The sequence below is a fragment of the Somniosus microcephalus genome, chromosome 3 (assembly GCF_052327205.1).
Source record: "Somniosus microcephalus isolate GS21.2 chromosome 3, FLI_Smic_1.0, whole genome shotgun sequence".
NCBI classification, from domain to species: Eukaryota; Metazoa; Chordata; class Chondrichthyes; order Squaliformes; family Somniosidae; genus Somniosus; species Somniosus microcephalus.
The window spans coordinates 348,977,567-348,995,353 of NC_140989.1; the positions used below are offsets into that span (position 1 = coordinate 348,977,567).

The following is a 17,787-nucleotide window of genomic DNA, read 5'->3' on the forward strand; positions in this document are numbered from 1 at the left end:
CCGCCCCCCCCGCCAGCCTTAGTGAAGTTATTGTGACCAAGTTCCCCCATAAACCAAATAGCCCCTTATAGCCCTTTGTTGTCTTCTGCTGTTCCCTCTCCTCCATCCCCTGTTCATGACCATACTTCTCTCCTACTCCTCCATCTTTGCCAATTGTATTGAATTAAAAAAAACATTTAGGACACTAGGAACAGAAGGGAATCCAGTTTCCAATTAGCTACAAATTCAAACCAGTGCCTTTGTTACAGTATGCCTTTCCTCACTATGTCCATCTACTCAGGGAGGACCAATTGTGAGCAGCTATAGAAAAGAGACCCATTTGGGGGGCAAAAAGGCTGGAGAGGAGTTGTCTCAGGGGAGTGCGAGGAAATGAGACATATGGAAAGGAGAGCAGGCACAATGCTGGAAGGAAGATGAAAAGAAACCAGATCCTGAAGCAGCAAGAAAACCCATCAAAATCGGTTAAACAGTAGGCGATGTGTGTTTGAAAATATGGACTTTCAAACATGCCACCACATATATTTGAAAGTAAAGAACAGTGAATTGTAGTTTGTGTCAGGGCTGCAGCAAAACTTCAGATTGTAAGATTTGATTATTCTGTATATACCTATGTATAAATGGGGTATCGTAATGGGTTTGAATCCTCATGGAGTAAAATTTCACTCTGCGCTAAACTTTAATTTGTTGTATTCCTGTTGGTATCATGAACCAACATTTGTCAGATACCTTTTAAAGGGTAGTATTGCATTGTTAGGAAAATACATTTTACCATTTCCGATACACACTTCAATCTACCTTGCCGCTTTCACATGCCAGATATTTTGTATCATTACCATGTGGCTGAAACATTTTACTTCTGTGTAGCTTCTGAGGAATATTTGTCTGAAAATAAGTTTTTGTAGTTCAGCATACAACAGCTGTTGAAGTGTAGAACGATTATGTTGCAGCGAAACTTGATACAACTAAGAATGTTTCCACGCTGGTCGATTAATGTAAATTTGGAAGAGTTGTTATGAATAATCTACCAAGGGGTTTATCACTAGACTCTCTCAGTGGAAACAGTTCAATCAGCTTACAGATTGGTTGCACTTGCTTTCATCTGTTGTAACTCGATTCCAGGTTATGATTTGTCACCTTTTAAGGTAGAAACAAAATGACATTTGAATGGCTTTGTTTACTTTGATCATTTTCAACATTTCTCTTCTGGTCTTGTGATACAATACAAATTGCTTTAACAGAATCTGGACGCCTGAATCAGAGAATTGTTTTTATAGTCCGGTTGCTGTGGCAATTCTCAGCCTTCCATGAAACCATCATCTCCTGGGAAACAGAAACTTGTGCAGCTGTCTTTGGCCCATTGACATCAAGTATGTCTATTATGGGGCCTCTGAAGAAAAGTTTCTTCTGATTTTGTTGCCATTATCGGAGTAGAATAGACAAACAGAATATATACCGAGTCTATAGGAAATAGCAGAAAATTGCCACAAATCCTTAAGTGAATGGCACTAATTTTGATGCCTTTGTAGAGTTGTGCAATACGCTATGTTGCACTACGTTCGTGCTGTTTTCCCTTCTGTCAAATACAGAGCAAGTAAACATTTTTTAAGATCCTCAAAATGTTTATACAGTATGGCCTTTTTATTTCATGATCTCCTGATTTCCCCAATAAGCACACCCATACTCTGTAGTGCCGACAGCAGCTCTGGTTCTTTGTAATTTTAAGGTCATAATTAGTATTGTGATCCTAAGCTGTTTCGTCTAATGGTTGTAACTTTATGATCAAGTAAACAAAACGATCATATTAGGAGAGCGTCTGATAGGGGGGGGGGGGAGCACTACAGAATTCAGCATTGTTGTGGCCCTTAATTTACAGTGCATAATGCACTCATCTCTGATTCACTAAAATACTATTTAACTGGCAGTGAAAATGGTTATCTGAGAAGACAGACCTTGTCTGGATGAATGGAGGCTTTTCAGACAGTTCCCTTTGGGAAGGCTTTGAAAACTAAAAGCAGCAGGGCAATGCAGCCTTTGCCAGATGACCAGCACTTCAGTATAGAGTTTTCAACATATTAACTTGAAAGCACAGCTTGCCTGAATGCAGTTGGTAGTTCAGAAACTTGGACATTTGCCTGTGACATATCATAGTTATTTTATATTCTAAGTTGCATGTTAAAACTTCTAAGTAGTAATTATTTAATTAGTATGTCATGCAACTACATTTAAATATATAATTGGCTTTATATGTTGAGAATACATTCTCGGTACAGCAACTTTGTGGTGCACCACAGAGTAGTAGAGTATGGTTCACATTCATCATTTGCCACACAATGGGAGGAATTTTAACCCCAAATAACTGGTGGTTTGGAGTCGGGTGGGAGGTTAAAGAGTAAAAAGTCTGAATCCCGACTCCAACCTGCCCACTTCCGGTTTTAACGGAAGCAGGACGATGGGGCGGGCAGCCAACCCACTCCCAGGAGGCGGGTTGGCACTTCAAATATTATAATGAAGCTCCGTGCCTCATGGTGATCCACCATTTTATATTTAACTTTGGCTGGTCAGGTTTCCTGGGCCTCGGAGAACCCGCCAGCTAAGGTAAGGCGAGAACTGCTGGATCCAGGAGGTAAGTGCCTTTCCACTTACCTGCTAGATCCAGCATTCCTGCCTCGCCAACCCCCCACAATTGGACACCCCACCGGCCCTTCCGATTTGACCCCCCCAGCCTCTGACCATCCAGCCCCCGACCTCCCCTCCAACAATCTGCAGCCCCCAACCTCGCTGATGATCCCTGGCCTTGCGACCCCCCCACCCTATCAGATCTCTCCCTTCTCTCTGCGGTCAGGTGCCTCTCCATCTGGCTATCTGCGGGTGGGAAACAGAGAATTAAAATGCTAATCAGGCCCTGCTGTTAAATTTGGCAGAGCCTGAGGGTATCCCGGGTTTCCCGACCGCTTTGCAGCCCCCGCTCCCTACCCGCCTCCAAATTAAAATTCCGGCCAATGGGTTTCCTATCTGGTGAGTTGGTCATAAAGGTAGGGAACTTCTCTTTTGAGTGCTAAAATTTGGTGAAGGTGTCGTGTTGGCCATGGCAGAGATCTGGGAACAGGTGTCATCCATTTTAGTTTGTGGATGGTGTGAAGCATTGGAGCAACCTGATGATGGGAAGGAAAAAGTAGTTCACAAACTCTCTTAATTTGAAATATAAAACTGAATCAGTAATCAGTAACATTCTTGGTCATTGTTATGTGGTGTATAAAATGTGATTAAATTTAAAATAGGATGTTTTTGCAATAAGATTTGCCTAGTTCACCTAGCTACAATTATGTGAAAAGAACCACAGTACAACTAAGATTTTTTTTAAAACTGGGCAGACGTCGTAGAACTACTTAATAACTTCTTGGTTTGAGCAAACTATGTATAAAGTGACATAGCTGTATTAATGTATCCTCTTAAAAGCTTGCTGCTGGATTTTTCTGAGTTTCCGACCCCATATACCCTACTTCACAAAGACCGCCCACTTCCACAACCACCACTGCCTCACCTCATCTGCTGCAGAAACTCTGAACCATGCCTTTATCACCTCCATACTGGACTATTCCAATGCTCTCTTGGCTGGCCTCCTATTCTCCACTGTTCAGATCATCCAAAATCCAGCTACCCATATCCTATACTGCACCAAATCCTGCTCATTTATCTCTCCTATCCTTGATGTTGGCAACAACTCTAATTTAAAATTCTTCTCATCGTGTTTAAGTCCCTTCATCCCTATATCTGTAGCCTCCTCCAGCTGTACAACCACCATCCAAACTTCCCCGTTCTTCTGACTCTAGGCTTTTGTGCATCTTCGCTCGCTTCACTCCACCAATGGCGCCTCTCTTCAGCCATCGAGGCCCTACATTCTGAAATTCCCTTCCTAAACCCCTCTGCCTCCACATCCATCTCATCCTTTAAGGCCTGCCTTAAAACCCACCTATTTGACCAGCTTCTGGTCACTCCTAATTAACTCCATAAAGTAACTATAAAAATAATTATCCGTATATTAAATAGCCACTGCACCATTTTTGTAGAATGCTAACAAATTGTTTTTACGCAGAATACCTTTGCATTTTTCTTTGCATTTCCTGCTTCAATTTCCAACTATTGATAATGTAACAACAACTTACATTTCCTAGGCATCTATTTTTGTCTGATTACGCCCCTATGAAGCACTTTGTGATGTTTTTCCGCATTAAAGGCTCTATATAAATGCATGTTGTGTTCTTAAATATGTAAGACTGCATTGCAGTCTTTTTAATTTAAAAGAGATTGTCTTTATTACGGGCTATACAATATTTGTGTAAGGAAGTTACTAGCAAGTTGTGATACTTAATTTACATAAATCCACATCATCTCCGCATTGTTCTGACTCCTAATTGAAGTAACTGCCAGGAATATCTTTTTACTTAAGTACAATATAATTCTTTTAACAGATAGCAGAAAAAGTCTTCAAAATATAAAGCTACAGCTAAGTGACTTGTAGTCTTATTTCCTAATCTTTTGGAGTAGACAACGCCATTTTCAAGCATTATTGATCTTCCAAAAATGTGAGTCTTACTGTGTATAATTATTAACCAGATAGTCAGCAATTAGTAGATCTGGTTCACTAAATGTGCGCTATGACATCAGTAATGAAGGTAGCAGAAAACTATAATGTATACAGTCTATTTTATGCAATTTTTTTGGCAAAATAAATGATGGTACTTTTTTACTTCTTTCCCAAAGGTGACACTGAATTTGAGACCCATTTTCTCTGTTGATGTCCATCAGAAGCCTTTGGTGTTTGTGCTGAATTCCCCCAGACCTGTGGTGTGGATTATAAAGGCAGAAAGACTGGCACCGGGAGTACAACGTTTGTTCCATGTAAGTTGATATATTCCTCTAAATATGGCTGTAATCGTCCATGAAGATGGACTCTTAAAGCGAGCACAGTAACTCAGTGCGCATGCCAGTAAACAAGTCCCAGGAAGCAAATAGATGCTAGTACGATGTTGAAAAATTAATAGAAAAAAAATGCTAATGCCATTACAAACTTTTTGAGATGTTGTTTAAACAGGCTTTTGCCTTTAGTTCCAGATCAGCCATAAATAACTTTGTGTCTGGTTAAGGTGATAGAAAACTTTGCAGGAGTTCAATGTGGGGTAATTTTCAAAGTATGTACTGGTGGTGGGAACCTTGCCCCACTGCCAGCTCATATTGGAAATCTTGGGGCAGTCCAGCCACAATTTTCCAAAATTCTCTCCTGTGCAAAATTCTCTGCTGCTGATCTGCACTTGGAAAAATTACCTCCATTATTTTTAAAACAGTAGCATGGACAAGATTGGTTTCCAGTTTTTCTCTCCCAAGGGTTGAGCGACTTTTACCTGTTGTGAAATTCTTATGTTCTTTACTTCAGTATTAATTCCAAACCAGCCTCTAAGCTTCAAGATTATTTGAGACTGAGAGTTATAGCTTTGTTGTATTATAATAACACAACCCCTTTGGGCAGGGAAAAGATTTCCTGAGAAAATCAAATCCCGCAAACTGCAGTGGTTTAGTTCTATCTTGTTCAAGTCAGGATTGGTAAAACATCTGAGGAGACAGTTCAGATGTGTGGATGTTTTGGGACACAGTATACCTGTGAGGTATCCTTTGGGGAAATTGGTGTCCTTTCATTTTTGGGTCCTGGATTTAAATCCAATGCAGACTGAATGGAAAAAGGAGAGGTCCATTCTATGTGAAATAAGTTTGGAAGACAAAATTGTTCACATACTGAAGTTACTTTGAAAGGATTTTTACCAGTCCTAGCCCCTTTAGGGCGTATTCCTCAGACGTTCACTTTCAACTAAAGTTTGAGGTAGCTGAATCCTAAAGACGCTTAATTGGGTCTAAAGGTCTGGACTATCTCTCCCTAAAGGAAAGGAGCAACCTGAAAATGTTACCGTCCTCCAGATAGCACTTTTAATAAGCTTAGCTAAACTGTAACGTTCCGGATATTGAGGGTCCGGAAAACTCCTCCAGAGTTCTGCAACTCCTCACCAAAGAGTGTACAGAGATTGAGTTCACGAGTTTGATACAGAAGTATTATGTGAGACAATTCTAAAAATATATAGATTTATTAAAGAACCGACATAATTTACAGTTGGTGAGTCAATCGCAACATTAACAGTTCCAAAAAGAGAAAGCTTTACAATTCTATTAGCAGAGAACCTACTCTCAAACCTTAACTTCGCTGCAGTTTTACAGTTCTTAGTTTATTCAGGATATCCACCAGAATCAAATACAGTACCTTGATCCCTGAGGTACAAAGAGTTGAAGACTTAGAGCTAGCCCTGAAGCCGAGAATCGCTTTGCCCCTTCAAGCGAGTCTATTTTCCCATTTAAAAGTTCAATATTTATACTCTTTTTTTCAGTGGTATTCCCTTTGAAGTTTTCTGCTGATGTAAGCTAATTATCTCTAGTAATTTTTCTGCTGACCCCTGTTATTCTTAGTCACCTCAGCTATGTCTCTACCCCAGGTGTCCCAAGCTTACCATAAAAACGGTGTGACAGCAGGTGTTTCTTTTACTTGATGTCATTTTTATGAAGGCATATGTTTCTTAATTTTATGTGTCTCTTTACGAAGTGTAACTTAGAGCACCTTAACCAGGATACACCATTGTCTTCTTTCCAAAGATCCAGACCGTTAGGAGCCTCCAACCTTCTGTTTCAATAAGGTTATTGATTCAGTGTCAACAACTTATCTTATCTCTGTAGCCGGAATGCTTTCACAGCTTTTTCATCGTTCGGTTTCTAGATTTCCAGACCCAGTTTGTCATGTTTTAATAAGGCCAGAGTTCTTTCATAGAATGGTGTCTTTTTCTGAATAGGTTATATGGTTTATTCCTTCACAACTTAAAGTAAAGATAGATGATGTGGGAAATGGAAATGAAGAACTTCATTTATATAGCACCTTATCACATCTCTCAGGATGTCACAAAACACTTCATATACAATGAAAATGCTTTGACATGCTATGCAGGTGAATTTGGCTACCATTTTGCACACAAGAATGCCCCTCAAACAGCAGAGAGATAAATGACCAGTTAATCTGTTTTTGGTGGTGTTGGTTGAGGAGGGGAAATGTTGGCCATGACAATGGGAATGAGCTGCTCTTCTGTAAAAAGTGCCATAGGATCTGTAATGTCTGTAGAAAGACAGTACTGCATTGAAGTTTAAGTCTAGACTATGTGCTCATGTCCAGAAGTGAGACCGGAACTTGCAGCCTTATGACTTGGAGAAACAAGAATACTACCAACTGAGCCAAATTGACACGGTGCTCTTCAAAAGTTTGGGAATCTATAGTGATCTGTATTCTACACCTAGCAGAGGTATATGCTGATATTGGGTGCCAAAATTACAAAACAAAATGATTTCCTAATATTCCCAGCCTCACTTTGTGCAGAAAAAATTGTCCAGATATATAAATTTTGCAGATTCTCATTCAATTTAGCAACCTCATTAAGTAAATTTGAAATGGCATCAAATATGATGACATTACATCATTGTAAGCAATCTACATTAACTTAAGTACCAATGTTTCCTCTCACTGAGGTTGAACTGTAGATCTGAGTTTTTTTATTCGTTTATGGGATGTGGGCATCGCTAGCAAGGCCAGCATTTATTGCCCATCCCTAATTGCCCTTGAGAAGGTGGTGAGCCGCCGTCTTGACCGCTGCAGTCCGTGTGGTGAAGGTACTCCCACAGTGCTGTTAGGTAGGGAGTTCTAGGATTTTGACCCACTGACGATGAAGGATCGGCGATATATTTCTAAGTCAGGATGGTGTGTGACTTGGAGGTGGTGGTGTTCCCATGCGCCTGCTGCCCTTGCTGCAGTGCATCTTGTAGATGGTACACACTGCAGCCACGGTACGCCGGTGGTGGAGGAAGTGAATGTTTAAGCTGGTGGATGGGGTGCCAATCAAGCGGCTGCTTTGTCCTGGATGGTGTTGAGCTTCTTGAGTGTTGTTGGAGCTGCACTCATCCAGGCAAGTGGAGAGTATTCCATCACACTCCTTACTTGTGCCTTATAGATGGTAGAAAGGCTTTGGGGAGTCAGGAGGTGAGACACTCGCTGCAGAATACCTAGTCTCTGACCTGCTCTTGTTGCCACAGTATTTATGTGGCTGGTCCAGTTAAGTTTTTGGCCAATGGTGACCCTCCAGGATGTTGATGGTGGGGGATTTGACGATGGTAATGCCATTGAATGTCAAGGGGAGTGGTTAGACTCTCACTTGTTGGAGATAGTCATTACCTGGCGTGAATGTTACCTGCCACTTATCAGCCCAAGCCTGAACGTTGTCCAGGTCTTGTTGCATGCGGGCATGGACTGCTTCATTGTCTGAGGAGTTGTGAATGGTGCTGAACACTGCAGTCATCAGTGAACATCCCCATTGCTGCCCTTATGTTGGAGGGAAGGTCATTGATGAAGCAGCTGAAGATGGTTGGGCCTAGGACACTGCCTTGAGGAACTCCTGCAGTGATGTCCTGGGGCTGTGATGATTGACCTTCAACCACCACAACCATCTTCCTTTGCGCTAGGTATGACTCCAGCCATTGGAGCATTTTCCCCCCAATTCCCATTGACTTCAGTTTTACTAGGGCTCCTTGATGCCACACTCGGTCAAATGCTGCCTTGATGTCAAGGACAGTAACTCTCACCTCACCCCTAGAATTCAGCTCCTTTGTCCATGTTTGGACCAAGGCTGTAATGAGGTTGGGAGCCGAGTCGTCTTGGCGTAACCCAAGCTGGGCATCAGTGAGCAGGTTATTGGTGAGTAAGTGCCTCTTGATAGCGCTGACTATTTCTTATGAATTATGATAGCCTGCAGAAATTCTCATTTGCTAGCGAGCTATTTGGGGATCAGGTAAGGGAAAGGTTCACCAAATACAAACAAGCCCAACAGAACATGGATGATATTACATGGAAAACCTTTAAGAATCAGGTGCTCCAGCTTGTCCATGTCATAACCCAAAACCGTTTTCCTTCAGTTAATGAAAGAATACGTTCTCAACAGCATTCCAAGACTCTGAAATGACATTCACACCCAGTACACAACCTATTTCTTGACAATGTCCCAGAGCTCTGTTATTTTCTCTCCTTGCATCCTAATAATCAGAGGAGATTTAAATTATTTTGCCAATGGCCACCTTGGTAGGTACTTCCTACACTCTCAACGCAGTGTAGAAAGAAGGGTTTTTATGTTCTTGGGATATAGATGTAGTTCAACTATGCCAGTATTAGAAACGTCCCTATTCATGCTGTTTTGTGTTCATAAATAGGCGGGACTTGCAACATATTCTGGACAAGCTTCCCAGAAAGGAAAATTCAAGGCAGACACGTTACCCACAATCATTCAGGCAGTATGCCCGAAGGACTGGCAAGGAATCACATGTGTAAAAGACCTTTCAGTTAGGCATATGGAAGAGCCACAAAATAAAAATGTTTCCAGATAGTAAGCATATTATACTAGTACAGGATACTGGCCTTTGGTTTCCAATCCCTCTTTAAGTTTATCAGAAGTGGGGCAGCTGCACACCTGAGCCTGAAGGGGCTGCGTCTCTACCCTTTCCAGACAACCAGCTGATGAGAGCATACAGAAAGGAGCCAGAAGAGCTATGTAACAGGCTCCATTTTCAGACTTTTGAGCCTTTTGGTAAACATGGAAAATTTCTAAATAGAACCTTCCTCAGTATATCACCTCAATAGGAGCCAGGTTCCAGACAGTTTCAGCACTAGTCTCTCAGCCAGAGAAATGCTTACTTGGCATTCAGAAGCAGCTGGCATCCTTATCGTCATATTTGCAGGATTACAAGCAAAGCCTATCTCCGTCCTTGGGCTGATGGTGGCAGTTATCCTTGTTACTCTTGACCTTTCCTATCCTTGTAAATGACTACTTTATCGCTAACCTGCCCTTCCTCTTCAATAAACTTGAATGTTTGATTGCAATGTAAAATATACTTGGTTGTCTCACCATTCCCTGTTCTCATCATTCCCTGTTCGTGCTTCCAATCCCATTTCTAACTAATCCATACCAGTGGTGTTCTCCAAGGGTCAGTGCTGGGGCCACTGCTTTTTTTGATATATATAAATGACCTGGATATTGGAATACAGAGTAGAATTTCTAAATTTGCCGATGACACCAAACTTGGGGGTGTTGCAACCAGTGAGGATGATACCAATCGACTGCAACAGGACACAGAAAGGCTAGCAGACTGGGCAGACAAGTGGCAGATAGAATTTAATACAGAGAAGTGTGAGGTGATGCATTTTGGCAGAAGGAACAGGGAGGGGCAATATACACTTAATGGCACAGTTTTAAAGAGTGTGCAGGGACAGAGGGACCTGAGAGTTAATGTGCATAGGTCCCTGAAGGTGGCAGGACATATTTGAGAGAATGGTTAGCAAAGCACATGGGATCTTGGGCTTCATAAATAGAGGTATTGAGTACAAAAGTGGAGAAGTTATGCTGAACCTTTATAAAGCGCTGGTTAGGACACAACTGGAGAATTGTGTCCAGTTCTGGTCACCACACTTTAGGAAGGATGTGAAGGCCCTTGAGAGGGTGCAGAGGAGATTTACCAGAATGGTTCCAGGGATGGGGGATCTTAGCTACAAGGACAGGTTGGAGAAGCTGGATTTGTTTTCATTAGAGCAAAGGAGGTTGAGGGGTGATTTGCTATTGATGTACAAGATTATGACTGGTTTGGATAGGCTAGACAGGGAAAGGCTGTTCCCACTAGTTGCTGGTACAAGGACTAGGGGACACAGATTTAAGGTTTTGGGCAAGAGATACAGGGGGGTACATGAGGAAAAACTTATTTACGCAGCAAGTGGTGAGGACCTGGAATTCGCTGCCGACGGAAGTGGTGGAAGTGGAGACACTCAATGTTTTCAAGGGGAGACTGGATAGGCACTTGAGGGAAATAACCTTGCAGGGCTATGGGGATAGAGCGGGGGAATGGAACTGACTGGATTGCTCCACAGAGAGCCGGCGTGGACTCGATGGGCCGAATGGCCTCCTTCTGTGCCTCTATGACTATGACTCGATGACACTAAGATCCCACTGGTCAAAGGTACCGATGAGATCCTCTGTGACTGCAATGCAGCTTATAGCCTCTCCTTTTCCATACCTTCCTTGACCTCTATCCACTCCTCTACTGAAAGAAGGCACACAGACAGTTTAGTTTTAACTATTATAACTGATGCAGAGGGTGATGAACATGTGGAATAGACTACCAAGGGAGGCAGTTAAGGCAGGCAGTGTAGAAAAATCTTAAGGGAAAATTGGATAAGATATTTGAGTGAGTGGGCGATTGAGTATTAGTAATTTTTGTGACCAGACAGATAGACTGCTTAGTCTTTTCCAGTCCTGTACTTTGCAATGCTCACGTGCTCTTCGGCACACCTTAGGTTTTCAGCTTTGGTCGCCTACTTGTCATTATCTACACATTACCTCAAAGGACATTGGGGGGAAAATTCAGTTGGTTTGCGCCTCCCGTTAGCGCCTTAAGAGGGCGCTAATGGGGCGCAAAGCAACTTGTGCGCAGCGATGTTTGCGCCGCTCACAAAATTAACTAAACATCTTGCGGCAGCACTAAACACTAGCGCCACGATCTCCTGCACCAGCAGATCGTGACGTCAGTCAAGCGTGCAGCACCCCGGACCGGATATTGAGTGGCGCCCCCTGCCTTACCGCCTGCCGCTAGCAACGACAGGTTGAGGGGAGCGTTTTGCAGTCAGCAAGGGACTGGGGGAGCGCTATTTAAAGGCGACCGCGTCCTGCCTTTTTTTGTTGGTGACATTTTTGCACCACGCATTCTGAGAGAGAGACTTCTGGAGAGATACAACGCTGTGTGAAAGAGTTTTGGGTACTGAGCAGCACTTTGCAGGTTCATTTTGATTTGCCCTTCCTTGTATCGATTTAGAAGAGACTGTGGGGGCTGCACTCTGAGCTCTTTCCCTGGGCCTCTCCATTGTTCTTTCCAGCAGATTTGATGTACAGGTCTATCTAGGCCGAGATTCAAGGCTGCAATGAGCAGGATGTGAATGAAGAGTAAGATCGACCCCCCCCCCCCCCCCCCCCCACTTTAAGAACTGGCCGGCGCCATTGTGTCTGTGTTCCATTGCTGACTGACCTCACATGAGCTTCGCCAGCGCCCTGAGGTAGCGCCTCGCTCCTCGGCCTTTGCACCTTAAGACAGTTGTGAAGCACCTGATTTAGCACTCCAATCACCTCCAGGGGTGATAAAAGTCAAGTTTGCAGTCGGAGGTGGTAATTAGCGCCCAAATAGGGCGATACTGAATTTCTCCTCCATTACCTGTAAGCACGGGCCATTTCCAACTGTACGGCATCACCTAATTTTAATTTTCTGCTATTGCTATCAGTTGCTGCTGTATTATACAACTGCATATCCATTATAAAGTTCTGGATGAATTGGAACTTCTTGCATTTCAATATCAGTAAAACTGAGGCCACACTGCTCAGTTTTTGGCAGCGCCTATGTGCTGACTCTTATCAACTTGCCTGGCGTCCCACTCGGGCTGAACCTGGCTTGCCTGTGATGTCCTCTTCTGTTAGATGGCCTGCCTAAACTCACTGTCAAGGTTCACCCATGAATAACGGCTACTTGGGTCAGGTCATGGGACTGGTACCCATGGAAGCGTACCGAAATAAGGAAGGAATCAATACCTTCAGGAAGGAGGGGAGAAAATTAGTGGTAATTATAAAACACTTATCTGATCTCACATATGAGAGACCTTAGAATTTATGACTGTTTCCCCATGAATGTTGGTTTGCAAATTCAAATAAGTTATTTCTGTCTTTTCTGTTGCTGTGATGGTTATGTCTAAGCCCTCACTTTCAGTCTCCTCTTTCCTGGAAAATTTGCATTAAAATTTGACCAGATGTCTCAAGTTTTATTACTCATGGCTCTATCTCCCATTGTATCTTTGAAGTATTGGTTGCTTGATGATATTTCATGCATTGTTTAGGCACCCATGGATATTGTAACTGATGCTACTTAATACAAAATGGATCTAGAAGTAGCTCAATCCAACACAGTGATGCAAATGCAATAGAGGCCTAAATAATTGATGAGCACAGTTAATGGCACGCATAATACTGTAACTAAGCAGCAACCATTTTAATATAACACCAAAGTAGTAAGAAATCAAATAGTAAGTGGTGGTGGTCTGTTTTGCAATAAATTTCCTGTGTTTTATTTATGCTTTAAAAGATCTTTCATATGTTTTTAAAAAAATTAATTCCCTGGTGTCGCTAGCAAGGCCAGCATTTATTGACCATTCCTAGTTGCCCTTGAGAAGGTGGTGGTAAGCCGCCGCCTTGAACCGCTGCAGTCGAAGCGGTGAAGGTATTCGCACAGTCCTGTTATGTAGGGAGTTCCAGGATTGTGACCATGCGACAATGAAGGAACGGCGATATATGTCCAAGTCTGGATGGTGCCTGACTTGGAAGGAAACGTGCACGTGCTGCCCTTGTCCTTCTAGGTGGTAGAGGTCGCGGATTTCAGAGGTGCTGTCGAAGAAGCCTTGGCGAGTTATTGCAGTGCATCCCGTAGATAGTATACAACTGCAGCCACGGTGCGTTGGTGGTGGAGGGAGTGGATGTTTAAGGTGGTGGATTGGCTGTCGATCAGGTTGGCTGTCGATCAAGTGGACTGTTTTTTCCTGGGTGGTGTCAAGCTGCTTGAGTGTTGTTGCAGCTGTTCCCATTCAGGCAAGTGGAGAATATTCCATCACACTCCTGCCTTGTGCCTTGTAGATGGTGGAGATGTTTTGGAAAGTCAGGAGGTGAGCCACTCTGTGCAGAATAACCAACCTTTGACCTGCTGTTGTAGCCACGGCATTTAAGTGGCTAGCCCAATTGAGTTTCTGGCCAGTGGTGACCCCCAGGGTGTTGATGGTGGGGGGTTCAGGGAATATCAAGGGGAGGTGGTTAAACTCTCTCTTGTTGGAGATGGTCATTGCCTGCCACTTGTGTGGCGCGAATGTTACGTGCCGTTTATCAGCCCAAACCTGGATGTTTTCCAGGTCTTGCTGCATACAGCATGGACTGTTTCATTATCTACAACTTTAAAATACTCCCCTGTTCTTTTCAATTTGCCAGACTCTAGTTTTGTTGGCGCAAGGTTGCAGAATATCGGCCTTCATTAAACTCTGTCTACACTATTAAACCACTGAGCACTGAAGCTCCACACCAGATTTTTGGCCAGCTGACAAAACTTGCTGAAAAACAAGTGTTGTTTGTTTTCTGCTGCGTAGCATTTATCTACAAATCAGGTGGTGAACTTTCCGATTGTATTTTAAACGGATCCAGATGTCAGTTGCACCATGGAACAAGATAAATATATTATAGAAATTACCTGTATAAAGTTTTAGTATTTTTTAAATTGCTGTTTTATCTGAGAAGTACTACTTTGTTGAACCCATAAATTTGTGCTCCAAACCAGAAATAGCTGGAATCTATGCAACGTGGTTTTAGAATGAATAACAGATCTGTTTAACTGAGTCAAAATTTATATTAAACATATTATGTTTCAGACATGCAAACTGATTATGCAAAGCACTCATGCAAATAAATGTCTGCTTTGCACATGTTTTGTATGAGCTTAGTAAAAGCTATTACTTAAAACTAACGAATAATACGTAAGCTTGTGACACTCTTAGGCGACAAACTATCGTGCTCCAAATGCAGAATCTCATCATAAAGATCATATTTGATTTAACCAAACTTTATGCTTATTGGCTTCCTGATTTGCAGCTACTGCTCCTTCAAGCTTCACAACACAATTTATAATTCTTGGAAGTAGTATTCTCAAATTTGATAGCTTTAAATTAGCATTGTCTTTTGAAAAAGTATTTAGCAAATTTTTTTTTATTTAGGAAGGAAGCACCACCTTCATCTTGTTGCCCACCACTTAATCCAGCTCTGCATTTTTACATGATCAATGTTATGGCATTGTAAATAAATGAAAGGAAAAAATTGCAGACCATTCCTCAAGAAGAGGAAGAAAATAGATTTGTTTTAAAAATTTAATGAAGACAATGGGCTGGATTTTCATTCAGGAGGCGGGACTACAACCTTCGGGTTTTAGTCCTGCCGCCATCGAGATGCGGCCAATCCACGCGATTTTCCCTTGATTGACCTTGTTGAGCCTGCCCAGTGGGCTCAGCCGGCCAATTAAGGGCCACCCGGCAACAGGTGACGTCACAGACTGAAATTTCATCTGTCAAGACGTGTTGACAGATGAAATATCAGTGTTTCACAGCTGTTTGAAGCTGTCAAACATTGACAGTCTTACTTCTAACCTGAGTCCTTCTACGCAGACTCAGTTAGAAATCTCGCCGGCACTGAAAGCTGCAGGCTGTCACTTTTGACAGATCGCAGCCATTTTGCTTTCTGTGCCGGCTGAATGATGGACTCCCGAAGCCTAGAGGAAGAAAGGCTGTAAAGGTAAGTACAGGTAATTTAAACTTCTTTACACACTTTAGACACACCAAACACACTTACCTTTGCACTCATGCACCCATCACTCACCTGAACACCGGCATGTCGACCCCTCCAAGTCCTTCAACCCGACGGCCCGCCTCCTCTAACCTGGCGTGGTTTGGAGCCGTCTGGAATCCCACACGACACCCTTCAAAATAGGGATTAGGCTAAAAACTGCCTGTTAACTACCTGTTAACAGGCAGTTAATTGGCACTAATCCCTTCCCGCCTCGGGTCGGCGGGTCCCAGTGCGGGGCGGGTATCTGCCTCCTTTGAAACTTACGTGGAGGCGGGTTTTGGGCGGGATGGTGTCGGGACCCCCGAATTTGGGATTTTTGCCCCCCGCACGCCTAAAAGCCTGCCTCACAGCACACTGAAAATCGATCCCAATGTTTTGTTACAAAGTTACTTTGGGAAACAGATGTATTGTCACTGCATACTTGCAGATTTGCCCCATTGCATATACTTATCTTGTGCAGTACATGTTTTCTGTTTTATAAAGAAGTGATTTATTGACTATTTTTGCACCTTCTAATAAAAATGTATATGTTCATGACTGCAGAGTGCTGGAACACCACTGCTGTGACATTGAATGGTGATTGTAGGAGGAGTTCTTCTGCTCTGCTAAATTACAGAGCTATCACTTTGGACAAATAGTCGGTTTTCAGTTGCAAGCGGCAACCTGAGGCATCCACTTAAGCCAAAAATATATACTTGGCTAAGATTAGCAAGCTGCATTTGTCACATGAGCCACAGAAGCCAGACAACGATGATAATGCATTCTTATTTCCTTATCTTTCTTTGTCTCCCATTTTCTGTGTTTTCTTTCCTTTTTCACAGCTTGCTCGCCTGTAGGATTTACAAGTGTTTTCTCTTGCTTTATCGTGCTTTCCAGAAGAGTTGGCATGTGTGGTCTAGGATCAAAGAAACCTCGAAGTCCAGAGCCAATTTGTCTTCCATGCACCCCTGACCCCAGAGACCTGGAAGATTGGAAAGTTGTCTTGAGTACAAATCTGGGCGTGTTGCGAGGATGATGGTTAATTGGCATGCATTATGAATTGATGAGTATCCAAATTGAACCCACTTCCTCGTAATGAAGGAGAGAAAAATCACCCCAAGGCTGCTATGTGCACTATTGGGCATAGTACAGCATGTGAGACCCTGGAGCAATCCTTTAGTCCTTTCACTGCAGATGTGAAGGAAGGGGAGTTGGGGAAGAATTGTTTTTTTTTTTTAAAGTGCACATCACCTGTGACATTGGTGGCCTCCTCTAAACAGCTTCTGTTATTACTTGTGTTTTCTGCACATTTTGCAATTTATTTTCAGCTTCCCTCCTGGTTTTTGTTGTTGCTTGCTGCAGTTTTGTGTTTTTTTCCCTGTTTGTTAGTAATTGAACTTCCCTTCTCTGGCCTCTGGCTTCTCTGCATTCTTTTGGTGGTAGAAAGTAGCTTATTAAAACCTTGGGAGGATGTGCAGGAAAGGAAAGCAGTGCCATTTGAGGTGAATGGGTAAGGAAGTTAAACATTTGCACTCTCAGTAGGGAGGAGCAACATTGACACTCTGGGTGGGAGTAACTGATGAGAAACACCAGAGGTCTGGGTGGGCAGATAGAGAACGGAAACACCTGTACTGTGTGTGTAAAGGGAGGAAAGTGGTAAATCATGCATGCCCAGAGAATACAGCTCCAGGCTGTGCACATGCAAAGTGGGCCACTTTAAGGGAAATACATTTGGGGGTTGTGGGTGGGGGGAGGGTGGTGTGGAGAAGAAAGGCCAGATGAACAAAGACTGTTGCAAGTCTGGAGCAAAAAATCAAGTCCCAGGCCCTTGAGATACATGTGTGCTGGGAAGAGAAAGAAATTAAAGAAGTGTGGAAAATGATGCAGGGAATTGTGTGGGGAAGTGCTTGACAAACCTTACCAACCTCCTGGTGGCATTTTTAAAGGGAGGTGGACATAGTGGTTAGCACTGTTGCCTCACAGCGCCAGGGACCCGGGTTCGAATCCGGCCTCGGGCGACTGTCTGTGTGGAGTTTGCACATTCTCCCCGTGTTTGCGTGGGTTTTCTCCGGGTGCTCCGGTTTCCTCCCACAGTCCAAAGATGTGCGGGTTAGGTTGATTGGCTATGATAAATTGACCCTTAGTGTTAGGGGGGTTACAGGGATAGGGTGGGATATGTGTTGGTGTAGGGGTTACGGTGATCGGGTGGGATATGTGTCGGTGC

General features: G+C 43.1%; 1 protein-coding gene across 8 annotated transcripts in view; it reads left to right on the forward strand.

Moving 5' to 3' along the window:
- Nucleotides 1-17,787, forward strand: part of tgfbr3 (transforming growth factor, beta receptor III) — a 245,155-nt gene that overhangs the window by 107,218 nt on the left and 120,150 nt on the right. For all 8 annotated transcript variants that reach the window (XM_085983358.1, XM_085983360.1, XM_085983357.1 and 5 more), the window contains one exon: nt 4,762-4,899. In XM_085983358.1, coding sequence (XP_085839484.1) covers nt 4,762-4,899 — 138 coding nt within the window. The remainder of the gene's footprint in view (nt 1-4,761; nt 4,900-17,787) is intronic.